At 43.4% G+C, this 15,443-nt stretch overlaps 1 protein-coding gene across 2 annotated transcripts in view; it reads right to left on the bottom strand.

Moving 5' to 3' along the window:
- Positions 1–13,116, bottom strand: part of LOC126298790 (serine protease filzig) — a 141,645-nt gene extending 128,529 nt beyond the window's left edge. For both annotated transcript variants that reach the window (XM_049990251.1, XM_049990252.1), the window contains exon 1: positions 13,018–13,116. In XM_049990251.1, coding sequence (XP_049846208.1) covers positions 13,018–13,038 — 21 coding nt within the window. In that variant the 5' untranslated portion in view covers positions 13,039–13,116. The remainder of the gene's footprint in view (positions 1–13,017) is intronic.
- Positions 13,117–15,443: the final 2,327 nt, after the last annotated feature.

The following is a 15,443-nucleotide window of genomic DNA, read 5'->3' as shown; positions in this document are numbered from 1 at the left end:
TCCAAAGATTTCAGTTATTTCGGAGTTGTCGAAAGTTACAGTTGCTGTTATCGCACCGAGCTTGGGATTAAGTATGTCTATGTGCTACGTGTGATTCTTTTGCAGAAGAGGTTTATTGGCTCTGAGCCCCATGGGACTTAATATCTGAGATCATCAGTCCCCTAGAACTTAGAACTACTTGAACCTAACTAACCTAAGGACATCACACACATCCATGCCCGAGGCAGGATTCGAACCTGCAACCATAGCGGTCTCGCGGTTCCAGACTGAAGCGCCTAGAACCGCTCGGCCACACATGCCGGCAATTGTAGTTGTGAAATGTGCAGTATTATTTAATCTGATATGCCTATGCTGGCACCATTTACTATACTTTGTAGAGCTGTGTGGTGCCGGCACGGTAGCTCAGCGTGTTTGGTATCTAAAGTCTCGTCTACAAAGTGATGGATTCGCTCTGCTGTGGTGTAATAATGTCAACAATCTCGCATATCTTCAATCGGCGGTAACTGAATACTGTACTGTGAATTTTTTCGACAGTCTCGTCGGTTGTTCAGGTTCACAGGTGTTCTGAATGTTAGTCATCTTCGGTGGATGAACCAGCACACTTAAAATTCACCACCCAGTAATGTAGAAGCTAGCTGCTTTTCTGTGCTCATCGGGGATGAACCTCTTAAAACGAAACGCTTTATTATAGCTCTGAATTCAATTTTGTTATTTTTCACGGAATTCTAAGCACTTAACACTGTTGCAATAAACAAGTAACTAAATATGCAGTATATCACTGCACCACTGTAACTTTCCTTGTAAAGGTCATAGTATAGTGCAGTTTGTGCAGCCCTTTGTCATGTCACACACATCCATGGCCGAGGCAGGATTCGAACCTGCGACCATAGCGGTCTCGCGGTTCTAGACTGAAGCACCTAGAACCGCTTGGCCACACCAACCGGCAATTGTAGTTGTGAAATGTGCAGTATTATATAATCTGATATGCCTATGCTGGCAGCTATTTACTATACTTTGTAGAGCTGAGTGGTGCCGGCACGGTAGCTCAGCGTGTTTGTTCAGAGTGCTGCCTACTACGAAATAAAAATCTGAGTAACGGAACCAATGAGCAGCTTCAGTGGATGTCGCATGACATCTGCCCAGACCAAACGCAACGAACAAAAACGCAACGAACAATACCGGGAAAAAAATGGTTAGAATAGATGGCTGCCAGGTGGAGGACCCGGGCTTCATTCCAGGTACTGCCATGAATTTTATTTGGTGAGAGGATTGGTACGAGGTGCACTCAGCGTCAGCCAATTGAGGAGCTACTTGACCGAGTAGTAGCGGCTCCACGGTCTGGAAAGTCTGGGAGAGCGGTTGGCTGACACATGCCTCTCCTTACCGCATCCGCATTACGCCGCAAGGCAGAAGATGACACAGCGACTGGTAGACGAGACTTGGGCCTTTACGACCTGACAAGTGACTCGTTTTACAGATGAAAGCCCAGTTTCACATTGTGGTCAATCTCGATGTTTTCATCTGTGCTTGCAGTCATTCGAAGACATCTCGTTCAAGAGAATTACTCCAACATTTGACTTCAGCACCGTGTTATTGTCTACTGAGGACTTCTAGTGTATCTCCTCCAAGTTGTATGACTGTCTGTAGATACTAACAGTTTCAAAAAAATAGCTCTGAGCACTATGGGACTGAACTGCTGTGGTCATCAATCGCCTAGAACTTAGAACTACTTAAACCTAACTAACCTAAGGACATCACACACATCCATGCCCGAGGCAGGATTCGAACCTGCGACCGTAGCAGTCGCACGGTTCCGGACTGCGCGCCTAGAACCGCGAGACCACCGCGGCCGGCTACTAACAGCTTCAAATGTAGAATTTATAGACGGGGAAGTCTTTTTGGTTATCCATTTGAATGAAACAAACATCACATACTACTTTTCTTCTTTTTCCTTGCCTTTTCCCAGTTCTCTACGATGTCTGCTTTTGTTACATGGGTTTTGGCTATGTTTATGATAGCTGATGGCTGGATGTCCTTCCTGACGACATCACTCTCCCCCGGCATAGGATTTGTGGAACCCATCTAGCTGTGTGTAGAGTATCTGCGTAGCGTGCACCCAATATTTACCTAGATGGATGTGGGAAACCGCCTAAAAACCACATCCAGGCTGACTGTATCACCAGCCCTCGTCGTTATGCAGATTCGATTCTGGGCAGACTCGCCTCCCAGAATCCCGGAAGTGACGCTCTGAGGCGCTCAGCTATGCCGATGAGTACATAACCCTACTATTTATGAAGTTTTATAACTAAAACTATTCAATACTCGACTTCATGTAGCGCACCATACGTCAACAAAACAAAAACAAACTTTCATTTGTATCAATGCCGTCATTGTGATAAGTAGGTAAACTTTCGAATTGCCCTTGTACAGTAGTTGAGCTGATACTGTGTGTGAGAGGCTGCACAGTTATCGAGCTCAGTACCATGCGAAACCGGTAAGGCTTGGAATTTTGTAGCAGAAGCCATTGTCGAATACATTATGAGTTAGGTAAGAGTGCCTTTGAATTAGCGTATTTAGTCAGGTCGTTAGCCACCTGCCACGTAAAAGCGTAGTTTCCGCGGCGAAGCGTGCAGTTTGGCTGTGCTGGTAGGAAAGGAGGGCAGCGCGACGCGGGATGCGGGAAGCAGACGCAGCCGGCGGGCCTAACCTTGTTTCTGAACGACGCGCTGGCACGCCACATGCTGAGCCCCGCCTTTCTGACACAATGTCCTTATTCCTGACGACTGCCCCTCGCAGAGTTGCGAAAACAATATATTTTACATTGCTGCTGGAACTACTCGAGCGAAGTGACACAAGAATTATGTACAATAACGTTCACCGCTTCGTGGTCACTGCTTGAGAGAGATATCATCTAAAACTTGCACCTCCTTTTATTTCGTGAACTGTTCTAGATATCGAAACGAGATTTTCGGGAAGTAATATTGCGCAGAGCGACACGTAATTTCGTCCCACGTTTAATGCCGGCCGGAGTGGCCGAGCGGTTCTAGGCTCTTCAGTCTGGAACCGCGCGACCACTACGGTCGCAGGTTCGAACCCTGCCTCGGACATGAATGTGTGTGATGTCCTTAGGTTGGTTAGGTTTAAGTAGTTCTAAGTTCTAGGGGACTGATGACCTCAGTTTTTTAGTCCCATAGTGCTCAGAGCCATTTGAACCATTTCGAACCATGTTTAATCCTCTCAACACTTGTAACAACCGAGATGTTGGAACAGTTATGTCTGATTGGAACGATATACGGCAATCGAAATAACTTGAAAAGACAGATACAGTAATATAATAATTTGTGGTGAAACTATTCACAAAAGTCACTTAGAAATGAGCTAAAGTTGAAAGCCAAGACGACCGAAAACATTTCGGCGTAAAGACCGTCAAGTGGGGCTCTCATGCCAGGCTCCATGCCGGCCGGGTGGCCGAACGGTTCTAAGCGCTACAGTCTGGAGCCGCGCTACCTCTACGGTCGCAGGTTCGAATCCTGCCTCGGGCATGAATGTGTGTGATGTCCTTAGGTTAGTTAGGTTTAAGTAGTTCTAAGTTCTAGGGGGATGATGATCTCAGAACTTGAGTCCCATAGCGCTCAGAGCCATTTGAACCATTTTTGTACTAGACTCCATGTTTATAAGCATGCAAGAAGATTACTAAGATTAAGCGTAATCCCTCTCTGCCATACTCTATACAACAAATATACAAACTCAGCTACAATTTTTATAACTGGATCCATATGCTGACGTCTTTCGTATTAGACGGAGCTTACGAAAACTATTTCAATTGAGAGTGCGTTCTGATATTTAAATGAACGAATTTTGTCGAAACTGTCTGAGTCTGGCACGAGAGCCCCACTTCACAGTGCTTACGCTGTTATAGCGGAATCCGTGAGTTTCAATTTTAGCTCATTTCTTGGACACTTTCGAGAAAAGTTTCCCTGTAACATTAATAATCGTTGTATGTCTGCACTTCTCCTTTCAAGAGCGTTATGCCGTTCAAAGAACCATAATTACTTCGGTATATCGGTTGATACAAAAGTTAAACGGATTAAACGTGCAACAACATATCGTTCTAGCTTCCGCACTATCATATTAAGAAAATCTCGTTTCGATATGATGAACGCCTCACGAAATAAAAAGCGTGCAAACTGTAGAGGTTTCCCCTCGTATATAAATGAAAATATGTTTCTCTTGAGTTATGACAGTAGCGCAATAAGTATCAACTTGATCTGTGAAATAGTTTTACACACAAGAATTTTTCAAGTTGTAAGGACTTCGTCCAAATGGATGAAGTGGAATTTTATGCAGTCATGCAATTCTTTGTTTTGTATGCTTCAGTACCAACAAAAATTCGTTCGAAGTTAAGAAGCCGCGTAAAGCATCTGGGTTTGTGTTTTCAACAGTTAGTAAATCGATGCTGGAATCCAACTGTTTTTCTTGAAGACGACTAAATGAAAACTGTAACCATAGATGGAAAATGGAGAAAGTGGACAGTATCCTGTTGGACGATCGGCGATTAAAGACGTGTGAAACAGTGAACATTACAGCCATTTTACACACGAAAACCAAGGGAAAGACGCAGTGGTGAGACGTTTAATTCATATGCGGTAGAGTGGCTGTTCAAACCCACGTCCAGTCATCTAGATTTAGCTTTTCAGTGGTCATCACAAATCACTTAAGATAAAGACCAGAATAGTTCTTTTCAAAAGATCACGGTCCTTCCCCAATTTTGTGCAAGATTCTACTCCTTTTTTGTTGGATGCCAAGCATAGCAAATTATAGCAAATTCGAGAGAGAGCGGTTGTTCGAAACACTGGACCGATTTAAAAATAATCCGCTGATTTTGTGCCCATATTTGTTAGCCAGGAAGTGAAGACCAGTTAGTGGGGGACAGTGGGCCCACACACAGAAAGGTGAATATCATTTTATGTGCTAACGGACGTGTTTATGACTTCAACAAGGGTAAAAATTAACTGATGAAAACTACGAAATTATTGTAGATTAAGTGAAAGATTTTTTTGTTTAAGAAGACGTGTGCGCAGAAATACCAGAAAACAATTGTGAGATTATTGCGTCTGCCTACACGGTGCCTTGTCGGTGGGAAATCTGATGGTTTTGAAGTATAAAAAAGTGGAATATCCATTTTACACAACAGATATGGCACCTTCTGTCTTCGTTGCCTTCAAACAATCAACGAAATATGCACCTGGAATTGGTTATGAGGTCGATGGTAATGTTATGACAGCCATAAATGTCTACTTGGATTCGTACTTCTCACATGACAAAGGGCTGCAAATGAATTTAGAGCTATAATAAAGCGTTTAGTTTTAAGAGGTTCATCCCCGATGAGCACAGAAAATCAGCTAGCTTCTGCATTACTGGGTGGTGAATTTTAAGTGTGCTGGTTCATCCACCGAAGATGACTAACATTCAGAACACCTGTGAACCTGAACAACCGATGAGACTGTCGAAAAAATTTACAGTACAGTATTCAGTTACCGCCGATTGAAGATATGCGAGATTGTTGACATTATTACACCACAGCAGAGCGAATCCATCACTTTGTAGACGAGACTTTAGATACGACAATGCTTTCCGCAAGATGCGTGCACTGCTTGTTAACCAACGAGCAAAAATCATTCTAACGAGCTTCGATTTGTTTAAGCGCAGTAACAGTGAATTTATGAAACTTTTCATAAAAGTAGCGGAATATGTAATCATCATTACCTGCCAGATAAAAAGGATTATTTGAAACAGTAAGTAACAAAAGGCGAGAATGAAGCAAAGAGAGCAGAAGTGGAGTCAATCTTATGACTCTCACATATTACTCCCAAAGAACAAGAACCATCTGCAGAGAGTACTGCACTTTACTACTAGGTGTTTGTTGTTGTTGTTGTGGTCTTCAGTCCAGAGACTGCTTTGATGCAGCTCTCCATGCTACTCTATCCTGTGCAAGCTTCTTCATCTCCCAGTACCTACTGCAACCTACATCCTTCTGAATCTGCTTAGTGTATTCATCTCTTGGTCTCCCACCCAAAGAACAAGAACCATCTGCAGAGAGTACTGCACTTCACTACTAGGTGTTTGTTGTTGTTTTTGTGGTCTTCAGTCCAGAGACTGCTTTGATGCAGCTCTCCATGCTACTCTATCCTGTGCAAGCTTCTTCATCTCCCAGTACCTACTGCAACCTACATCCTTCTGAATCTGCTTAGTGTATTCATCTCTTGGTCTCCCTCTACGATTTTTACCCTCCACGCTGCCCTCCAATACTGAATTCGTGATCCCTTGATGCCTCAAAACATGTTCTGCCAACCGATCCCTTCGTCTAGTCAGGTTGTGCCACAAATTTCACTTCTCCCCTATTCTATTCAGTACCTCCTCTTTACTTATGTGATCTACCCATCTGATCTTCAGCATTCTTCTGTAGCACCATATTTCGAAAGCTTCTATTCTCTTCTTGTCTAAACCATTTCTCGTCCATGTTTCACTTCCACACATGGCTACACTTCATTCAAACACTTTCAGAAACGGCTTCCTGACACATAAATCTGTACTCGATGTTTGCCCTCGGGAAAAATTGCGGCTGTACTTTCCCCTTGCTTTCAGCCGTTCGCAGTACCAGCACAGTAAGGCCGTTTTGATTAATGTTACAAGACCAGATCAGTAAATCGCCCAGACTATTGCCCCTGCAACTACTGAAAAGGCTGCTACCCCTCTACAGGAACCACACGTTTGTCTGGCCTCTCAACAAATACCGCTCCGTTGTGGTTGCACCTGCCTGTATCACAGGCGCGCAAGGCTCCTCACCAACGGCAAGGTCCATCGTTCACGGGGGGAGGGGGGGGGGGTGGACTAGGTGTTTATGAGACTACTAATAAAGCTAAGGGTTCTCGTAAAGAAGAATGTTCTCATTTAACACAATATCTCCCCACTCCCCTATACATGTCTACGTTTCTCATTTTCTTCACACTGTACTGATAGCATCCTCGTATTTACTTTTAGATTTTGGAACTTATAGACACCGATGAGCCAAAACACTATGACCATCTGTTTAACAGCGTGTTTTCCACTTTTCAGACACAGTACAGCAGAGATTCTACTTGGCATGAATTCTGCAAGTTATTGACAGTATTTCAGAAGTATATGGCACCAGATGTCTACGAACAGGTCAAGCAATTCCTGCAAATTACGGGACGGTGGTCTACGGGCACGCAGCTGGCTCCCGATATGTGTTCCAGTGGGTGCAGATCAGACACATTTGATAGCAAAGACATCAATTTGAGTTCACTATAATGCCCCTCAAACCACTCTACCACGATTCTGACCTTGCAACAACGACACTTATCCTGCAGGAAGATATCATCACCATATGGGGAGACTTCATGCATGAAGCGACGCAGGTGGTCCGCAGTAATGTTAACATAGTTCTCTGCTGTCATGATGCCTTCGGTTACAACCACAGATCCCGTGGAAGCCCAACTCACTGTACCCCGTAACATAATTCCGTCCGCACCGGCCTGCATCTGTGGCTCAGTGCATGTTTCGGGCAGACATTCGCCTGGATGACGGCGTGTAAGGACCCGACCATCAACCTTGTGTAACAGGAAATGAGATTCATTCGACAGGCGACACGTTTCTATCGATCCACGGTGTAAACGTGGTGATGCTGTGCCCACTGCAGTAGTAACTGACGACGTCGTCGGGTCAACACAGGAACACATAGATGTGGATGTGGAGCTCCATGTTCAACTATGTCCTTTGAACGATGTGCTCCGAAACGGTTGTGCCTGTATCAGCATTGTACGCTGTCGTCAGATCTGACACATATCGCTGCCTATCCTGGACTACACAGTGGGTGAGCCACCGACCTCTACGTTTTGTCATGAGACGTGGTCGTCCAACACCATACGGCCTACTCGTTATTTCACCATCTTTCAACCGCTTTCCATAGATGCTCGCGGCAGTAGTGCGTCGAAAGGTGACCAGCTTCACTGTTTCAGAGATGCTCGTTTCCAGCCGCAGCGCGACAACTATGTGCCCTTTGTCAAAACCGCTCACATCAGGGGATTTCCGCTTTTGCGCCCTGCATCTTCGCTATGACTGCTCATTCGTCTGTCTTCCGCCTACATTCTTTCCTTACTGCGGAAATGCCCGCAACACCACCAGTAGGCGTTCAACTTCGCGGTGGCCAGTGGTTCAAAAATAGTTCAAATGGCTCTGAGCACTATGGGACTTAACATCTGAGGTCATCAGTCCCCTAGAACTTAGAACTAGTTAAACCTAACTGACTTAAGGACATCTCACAAATCCATGCCCGAGGCAGAATTCGAATCTGCGACCGTAGCGGTCGCGCGGTTCCAGGCTGTAGCGCCTGGAACCGCTCGGCCACTCCAGCCGGCTGGGCAGTGATCATAACGCTTCAGCTCATCAGTACATGTAGTGACCCGTTCCACGACAAAGCAGCTTTGACACAAATGGCCTCGCAGAACCTTTGTGAATTAATAAATACAAGTAATCAATAGGTGTTATGTGCTGGAGAGAAAGAGTATATGAACCTACAAGTATTTCCCATTAATTTCTGAAATAGTCGTGACTGTTTTCTCATGACGCGTTTCTTTTTTGTTTCAGAGGAGAAGCAAGAAAAGCGTAATCAGTGTTGTCTAAGTTACAACTGTTCATAAATGACCTGATAAGTCTTCCCAGTCGCTAACGTGGGTGCAAGGGAATCAGGTTGATGCTTTTGACCCGTGGCCGTCGACACGATTTTATTCATGATTTTCATTGTATACCTGCTGTTACATCCTCCCGCCGTGAGGAGTGCGCAGTGGTGACAATGTAACTACAGACACCTACCGTTGTGTTTGTACGTCATATGGTGTACCAGACATTGCACTGCTTTGCGGAAACCAGTAGGAAGTATAAAAAAAATGGTTCAAATGGCTCTAAGCACTATGGGACTTAACATCTGAGGTCATCAGTCCCCTAGACTTAGAACTACTTAAATCTATCTAACATAAGGACATCACACACATCCATGCACGAGACAGGATCCGGTCCTGTGACCGTAGGAAGTACAAAGAAGCTGACCAACATGCTCTGCACACGTGCAAATTTTATGAATCCCATAGTGGTCAGAGAATTTGCGTTGTCTACATAATGATGCATTACTTGTGACGCATCGACAAATTACTCTCGTGTCAGTCAATTACTGGGGACTGCGACCGCTCCCATAGTCTGGTCATAGTGACTCAAAAAAGGTTTAATAGCTCATATTTAACCACACGTGACACATATAAGTGGTTTACTTACCGAAGACACTTCTTATAAAAATATTCTTACCAGAGTCGTGACGAGACGTATGGGAAATAAAGTAGAAAATGCATTACACAAATGCCGAAATTAATGCAATTTATTTAACGACCGGTTTCGGTCCAGTACTATGTACATGGTACTGCGCAAAAACAAAACAAAAACTGCAGTAAAATGCAGTGATCGATATGGTCTGCAAGGTCAAGAAATTACGATAACAATATAAGAAGGCACTTACGTCAAATACGCAATTGTAAAACCGACATTACATATCACAGATTTTTGGAAATCCAAAGACATCATTTAAGTCAAGCAGAACAATTTTGAACACAATAACGACGTGAAATGCAATCGCTCATCACTACAGATGAAGACATTAAACCGGCTCAGGATATTCAACAACAGAATCACAGTACAAATGTAACACAAACATGAAAGATACTTGAAGACATCGAAGATTGCAAGGTCCAAATGTAAAATACATGTACATAAAATTCTATACAAATACTATTACTGCATGTTATGTAAAATGTGTAGATGATTAAAACAGAAATCAAGGCTTTGTTTTACAAAGCTAAATAAAAGCTATATAACGACTTTTTATAAAGCTACATAACAACATTTTTACAGTGCTGTATAACAATTGCGGTTAGTTTTATAGTTTTATAAAAATGTCTTCATTTCTAGCTAAATCTCTTATATATTTTACATAAGATGCTTTATAATGTTTTTATGCACATGTGTTTTACATTTTGACCTTGTAGTCTCTGATGTCTTCAAGTATGTTGCATGTTTTGGTTATCATTGTACTACATGGCGCTTGACAATGACATTGTGATCATATGTGGTTCTGTTGCTGACTGTCTTGAGACGGTTTAATGTCTACATTTATAGTGATTAGCACCTGCATTTCACACAGTTAATGTGTTCAGTATTGTTCTGCTGCACTTAAATGGTGTCCTTGAATTTCGAAAAATGTATGATATGTAATGTTGGTTTAATAATTGCATATTTGACGTAAGTATCTTCTTATGAATGTGGTTGTAATTTGTTGACCTTGCTGGTCATATTGTTCACTGCATTTTACTGCAATTATTGTTTTGTTTTTGTACAGTACTGAACATGGTCCTGGACTGAAACTGGTCGGTAAATAAATTGTATTATAGTCAGCAGTTGTGTTATCTATTTGCTACGCTATATGTATGCTGATACCTGCCAAGAAAAGATGTTTTAAAGGTATAGGAAATAAGTTCGCAGGGGCGTGGTTTGCGACTTTACGTCCTTGTCACTAAATTACGCGAGCTGCAAAGGTCCGTATTGCTGAGCTGCGTTTGCAGGCAGCTTGTTATACGAGAAGAGAACCATCTGTCTGGCCGTAACAAGGAGCCCGTCTCGCGTAGCGCGCTTGTTTATTCGCGGAACGAGGTCGCAAGCGAGGCTAACTCCTGTCCTCAACACTGACCTCTAAAGCACGGTTCATTACTCTCTTACGACAGAGTCAAGCAGGTGCGATTTCTCACACAGAAGGAAATGTCAAATGTCCTACTCGGTCATTTTTACTCTCTTCATAGGGCAGAGAGTTGACAGTAATGGTTAGCAGTGCTCAGTTACAGAAGACATTCCGGTTTGAGGAAATTTTAATGCTTGAGTGCAACAATGTTTAACAATCATTTCCCGGCAAAAGTGGGGAGGACAGGAAAGCTTTGGAACGGGAAATTGGACGGATTTATCTTCCACAAGAACGGCTAGATTTCACTCCTGAGAAACCGATTAAAGCAGATACTGTGCAACACGCATCGTTTGTTAGTTACGGACCTAACCCGCAAAGCACGCTGATCCTGGTGAGACTTACACAACATGAAAAGTACCTGGGTTAAACTGTTACTTAATTTTAAGATTTTCTCACAATTGAGTAATAAGAAGAATAAGCACACTCTGCATGTATGGAAACTAGATGCAGTAACTTAAAGTAACACACGAACAAATCTACAAAAAGAATCAACTGGCAATTACATTTAAGGGGAGAGTGCAGCAAATTAACGCCGTTGATGGAATCCATTATTGTCCTACAGACTTCACTCGCGTATGTTTTTAGGAATATAAGAATTTTATGCTCTTTGCTAAGAAACTGCTTACAAGGAATCCGACAGTAGCAGATATATCGAATAAACCTCTGGGTAGTGTTAACTGGAAAGTATATTGCAGTTCAGGGTCCAGCACAGTAATCCAACAAAATAATCTTATCACAGCCCTACAGGTGTGACACCTATATTTTTTGTAGGCACACAAAAATTTTAAACAGCTTACAAAGAAACTGCCTGGGGTAAATCCGAGAGAGACGCCGCATGCGGTATGGATTGTGTACCGTTCGTAGTTTCGCCAAATTCCGACACAGTGCGCGCGTATCGGCAGTGCAGTTGCTCAGTGGACGCCAGCCATAATAAAAATGTTCACGTTTCGGTCGAGTTAGTTTTCCATAAGCTCGGGGGGGATAACTAAGGTACATATATAACTATCTCTTCAAAAACGTTTCGGCCTCACGATTTGTTCTTAGTCTATACTAAATAGTGAATTTTGATTCTCTTACTGGCATCTTGGCTATCGAGGTCATGAATTCATCCCTACAGATCGGGATACATGCCGCGATTAAAAAAAATCAAATGTGTGTGAAACGTTATGGGACTTAACTGCTAAGGTCATCAGTCCCTAAGCTTACACACTACTTAACCTAAATTATCCTAAGGACAAACACACATACCCATGCACGAGGGAGGACTCGAACCTCCACCGCGAAAAAATTCGGTACATATGCCTCACACATTTTCGTTAGTGATGCACAAATTAAATAACATTTTTAAATAATTGAAAACACGACTGTTTTGATTGTACTTTCGTTCAAATAACTTAAGATGCATATTCCCAGATATTGACAAAATAAGTATAGATTTACACTGATTTTGACTTAAAAACACACTATTTTTTCGGTTTTTTAGGATGTGGCATATCAGCCGTAACATAAGGGACAGACGCTTCAATGTAAAGACGTTTCCGTGGTCAGATATTACGTTCAAAGGTTACATTGAAAAAATCAAAAATATCGTATGTCACGGATAACTGGTGTGTTTCCTTGCGCAAAAAATAACTAGAAGAGCACCATGGGACCTGTAATATGCTATTTTGAAACTGTGCTGGCCGCTGTGGCCGTGCGATTCTAGGCGCTTCAGTTTGGAACCGCGTGAGCGCTACGGTCGCAGGTTCGAGTCCCGCCTCGGGCATGGATGTGTGTGATGTCCTTAGGTTGGTTAGGTTTAAGTAGTTCTAAGTTCAAGGGACTGATGACCTCAGACGTTAAGTCCCATAGTGCTCAGAGCCATTTGAACCATTTTGTTTTGAAACTGTGCGTCATCTCTCCCAGATTTACTCTAAACGGAAACCGGTGGCGAAAGAGATATCTGACAAAACTATAGGTAGAGTTAATTGGGAAACATATTTGACTGCTATGTTCTTATAGCTCGCTAAAAAACTGCCTATAAGGAAGCCGACAGTAGCAAAGCTATGTCACGCTAAGCTGTGTTTCCGCGAGATGTGGAATTTCAATAAATGGGGATGCTAGACGGTGCCGGAATGAGACAGCCAGCGAGTGACTGCAGAGGCAGCAGAAGCGCTCACCTGTACGATCTTGGGTGTCATCGGAAGAGCATGCCCGGCACTGCACTCACAGACACTGCAGAGGGAAGACTGTGGGAGCCGGCAGGCCGTCGGCCGCGGCAGGTAGCCGCCATGTAGGTCACTGGGCTAACCTCTGGGAAAGTACCGCTCACGCCGCCCCAGCCGGCGTTTCGGTGCGGCCAACGGCGTAGCCGCCTAGCCGCCCCGCCACGCCGCTGCTCCTTCGGCGAACGCCGGCCATTTCTTTATCCGTCCGGAAACTGGCGTCTCATCGCGGCTGTCGTCGCCTGGGCCTGCGAGTGCGTGTTCTCGTGCATGGCGACGCACCGGAAAGCTGGCCGCCCCGTCGCCGAACGGTTCTCGCGCCTCGCCGCTGCGGTTTCCCCCGCCCTCACCTCCACCCGGCTACCCGAGTGCCGTTGCCTTCAAACTCTGTGCGTTACGCAGGGGCTGTATCCACTTTCCGAATGTCGACGAGTGATTCCGTTTGTAGGGTGCTCGACGTCGCAGTCATCAGCGTACTTTCAGTGGTAAAACCGAACAATGAACAACCTCGTAAGGAAATGAAACACCTACAGCCGTCCTTATGGTGTCATTTATTGTGTTTCGGTGCTTGAGTGCACCATCTTCAGGCCTGTATGCATAAACAGTAATGATAGCATCAACTTATCAATCATGTAGTAAAAACTGGAAACAGACTAAGAATCAAGGGCTAGTCTGCACACGTGAATTTACTGTAATCATTTGATAAAATGCTGTATTTGGTTTTCAGCTTAACATTTTGTAGTTTTGATGTGGTTACGTCCTTGTGCAAGGACTACTTGTGTACAGATGTATGTTTCTTCGCTTTACTTATTTCTGAAGTTGTAGTTTCTTTCATACGTTTATCGCTTTCGAGCATTATTTTTTTCATTTGGCACGTTATTTCAGGATTGTGAAGATAATGTATAGTCCAACTGGCCAATAGAAATCATGGAATATTAATTCAAAAAAATGGTTCAAATGGCTGTGAGCACAATGGGACTTAACTTCTGAGGTCATCAGTCCAATAGAACTTAGAACTACTTAAACCTAACTAACCTAAGGACATCACACACATCAATGCCCGAGGCAGGATTCGAACCTGCGACCGTAGCGGTCGCGCGGTTCCAGACTGTAGCGCTTAGAACCACTCGGCCACCAAGGCCGTCGAATACTAGTTAACGAATTTATTAATAACTAGAATATTTGTACAATTTACAGAGAAGAAATTCGCTATGGTATCCTTCATGTGACAATGGATGTATCTCTTGGTTTTATCAAATAATTACTGTAAATTCACATGTAGAGTCTAGACCTTGAGACTTATTCTGTCTTTAACCAGTCTTTGTATTGCTTGGTTGATAAATTAACGGTTCTATCATTACCGTTTATGCATACAAGACCTGAAGATGGTGCACTGAAGTACCGAAACTGGTAACTATACAATAAATTACATCGTAAGGATGGCTGTAGCTGTTTCATTTCCTTACATAAGGGGACGGCCGTAGTCCCCCAGACCCCTAATCACAAGGATGAGCGTAAAAAATAAAAACTAATTTGAGTAGTGAAATAACGAAGTAAGAATATGGAAGTATAGTCTGTGCAAAAATACACCAAATTAGAAGTTATCATCATCATCATCATCATCAGTGTTCTGCCAAAAGGTAGGTTTCCACACGGTAGTTCTCCTGGCTGTCCGGTCTTCTGCCATCCTCTTCATGTCTACATAATTTCCTCTTCCCTTTATGTCGTCTATCATCTTGTATCTCCTTCTTCCCCTCAGTCTTCTCCCACAAAGCAATTCTTCCAAAGCATATGCTAGCAAGCACTCCCTTCTCAATGAATGTCCCAACCATTTCTTTTTCCTTTCTCTTACAACCTTCAGCAGACATCTTCTCTCAACAACCCCCCTTTCCAATACTCTTTCATTACTCACTCTTTCCATCCAGCTTATTCTCTCCATTCTCCACATCCACATCTCAAATGCTTCTAACCTTTTTTCATCTTCTCGCCTCGGCGTCCGTGTTTCTGCCCCATATAGTGCCACACTCCAGACAAAACATTTGCCAAGCCTTTTCCTTAGTCCTTCATCTAATTTGCCACATAAGAGTCTCCTCTTTCTGTTGAGTGCCTCCTTCGCTATGGAAATTTGAGTTTTCACCTCCTGGTGACATCTCAAGTCTTCAGTTATTGTGCTTCCAAGATATTTAAATGCTCTTACTTGACTAATGGTAGATTGTCCTATTTTAATATTGGACAGTCTGCGTCTTTTACTGATGACTTTACTCTTTGTTTTTGCTGTGTTTATATTCCACACAAGCTTCATTCAGATCTTTCGGCATGTTATTCACTGTCCACTCGCTTTCTGCCACTAATACCGTGTCATCAGCAAATCTTATACATTC

Source organism: Schistocerca gregaria, chromosome X (genome assembly GCF_023897955.1).
Source record: "Schistocerca gregaria isolate iqSchGreg1 chromosome X, iqSchGreg1.2, whole genome shotgun sequence".
Lineage (NCBI taxonomy): Eukaryota > Metazoa > Arthropoda > Insecta > Orthoptera > Acrididae > Schistocerca > Schistocerca gregaria.
This window is presented reverse-complemented; position numbering and strand designations above follow the sequence as displayed.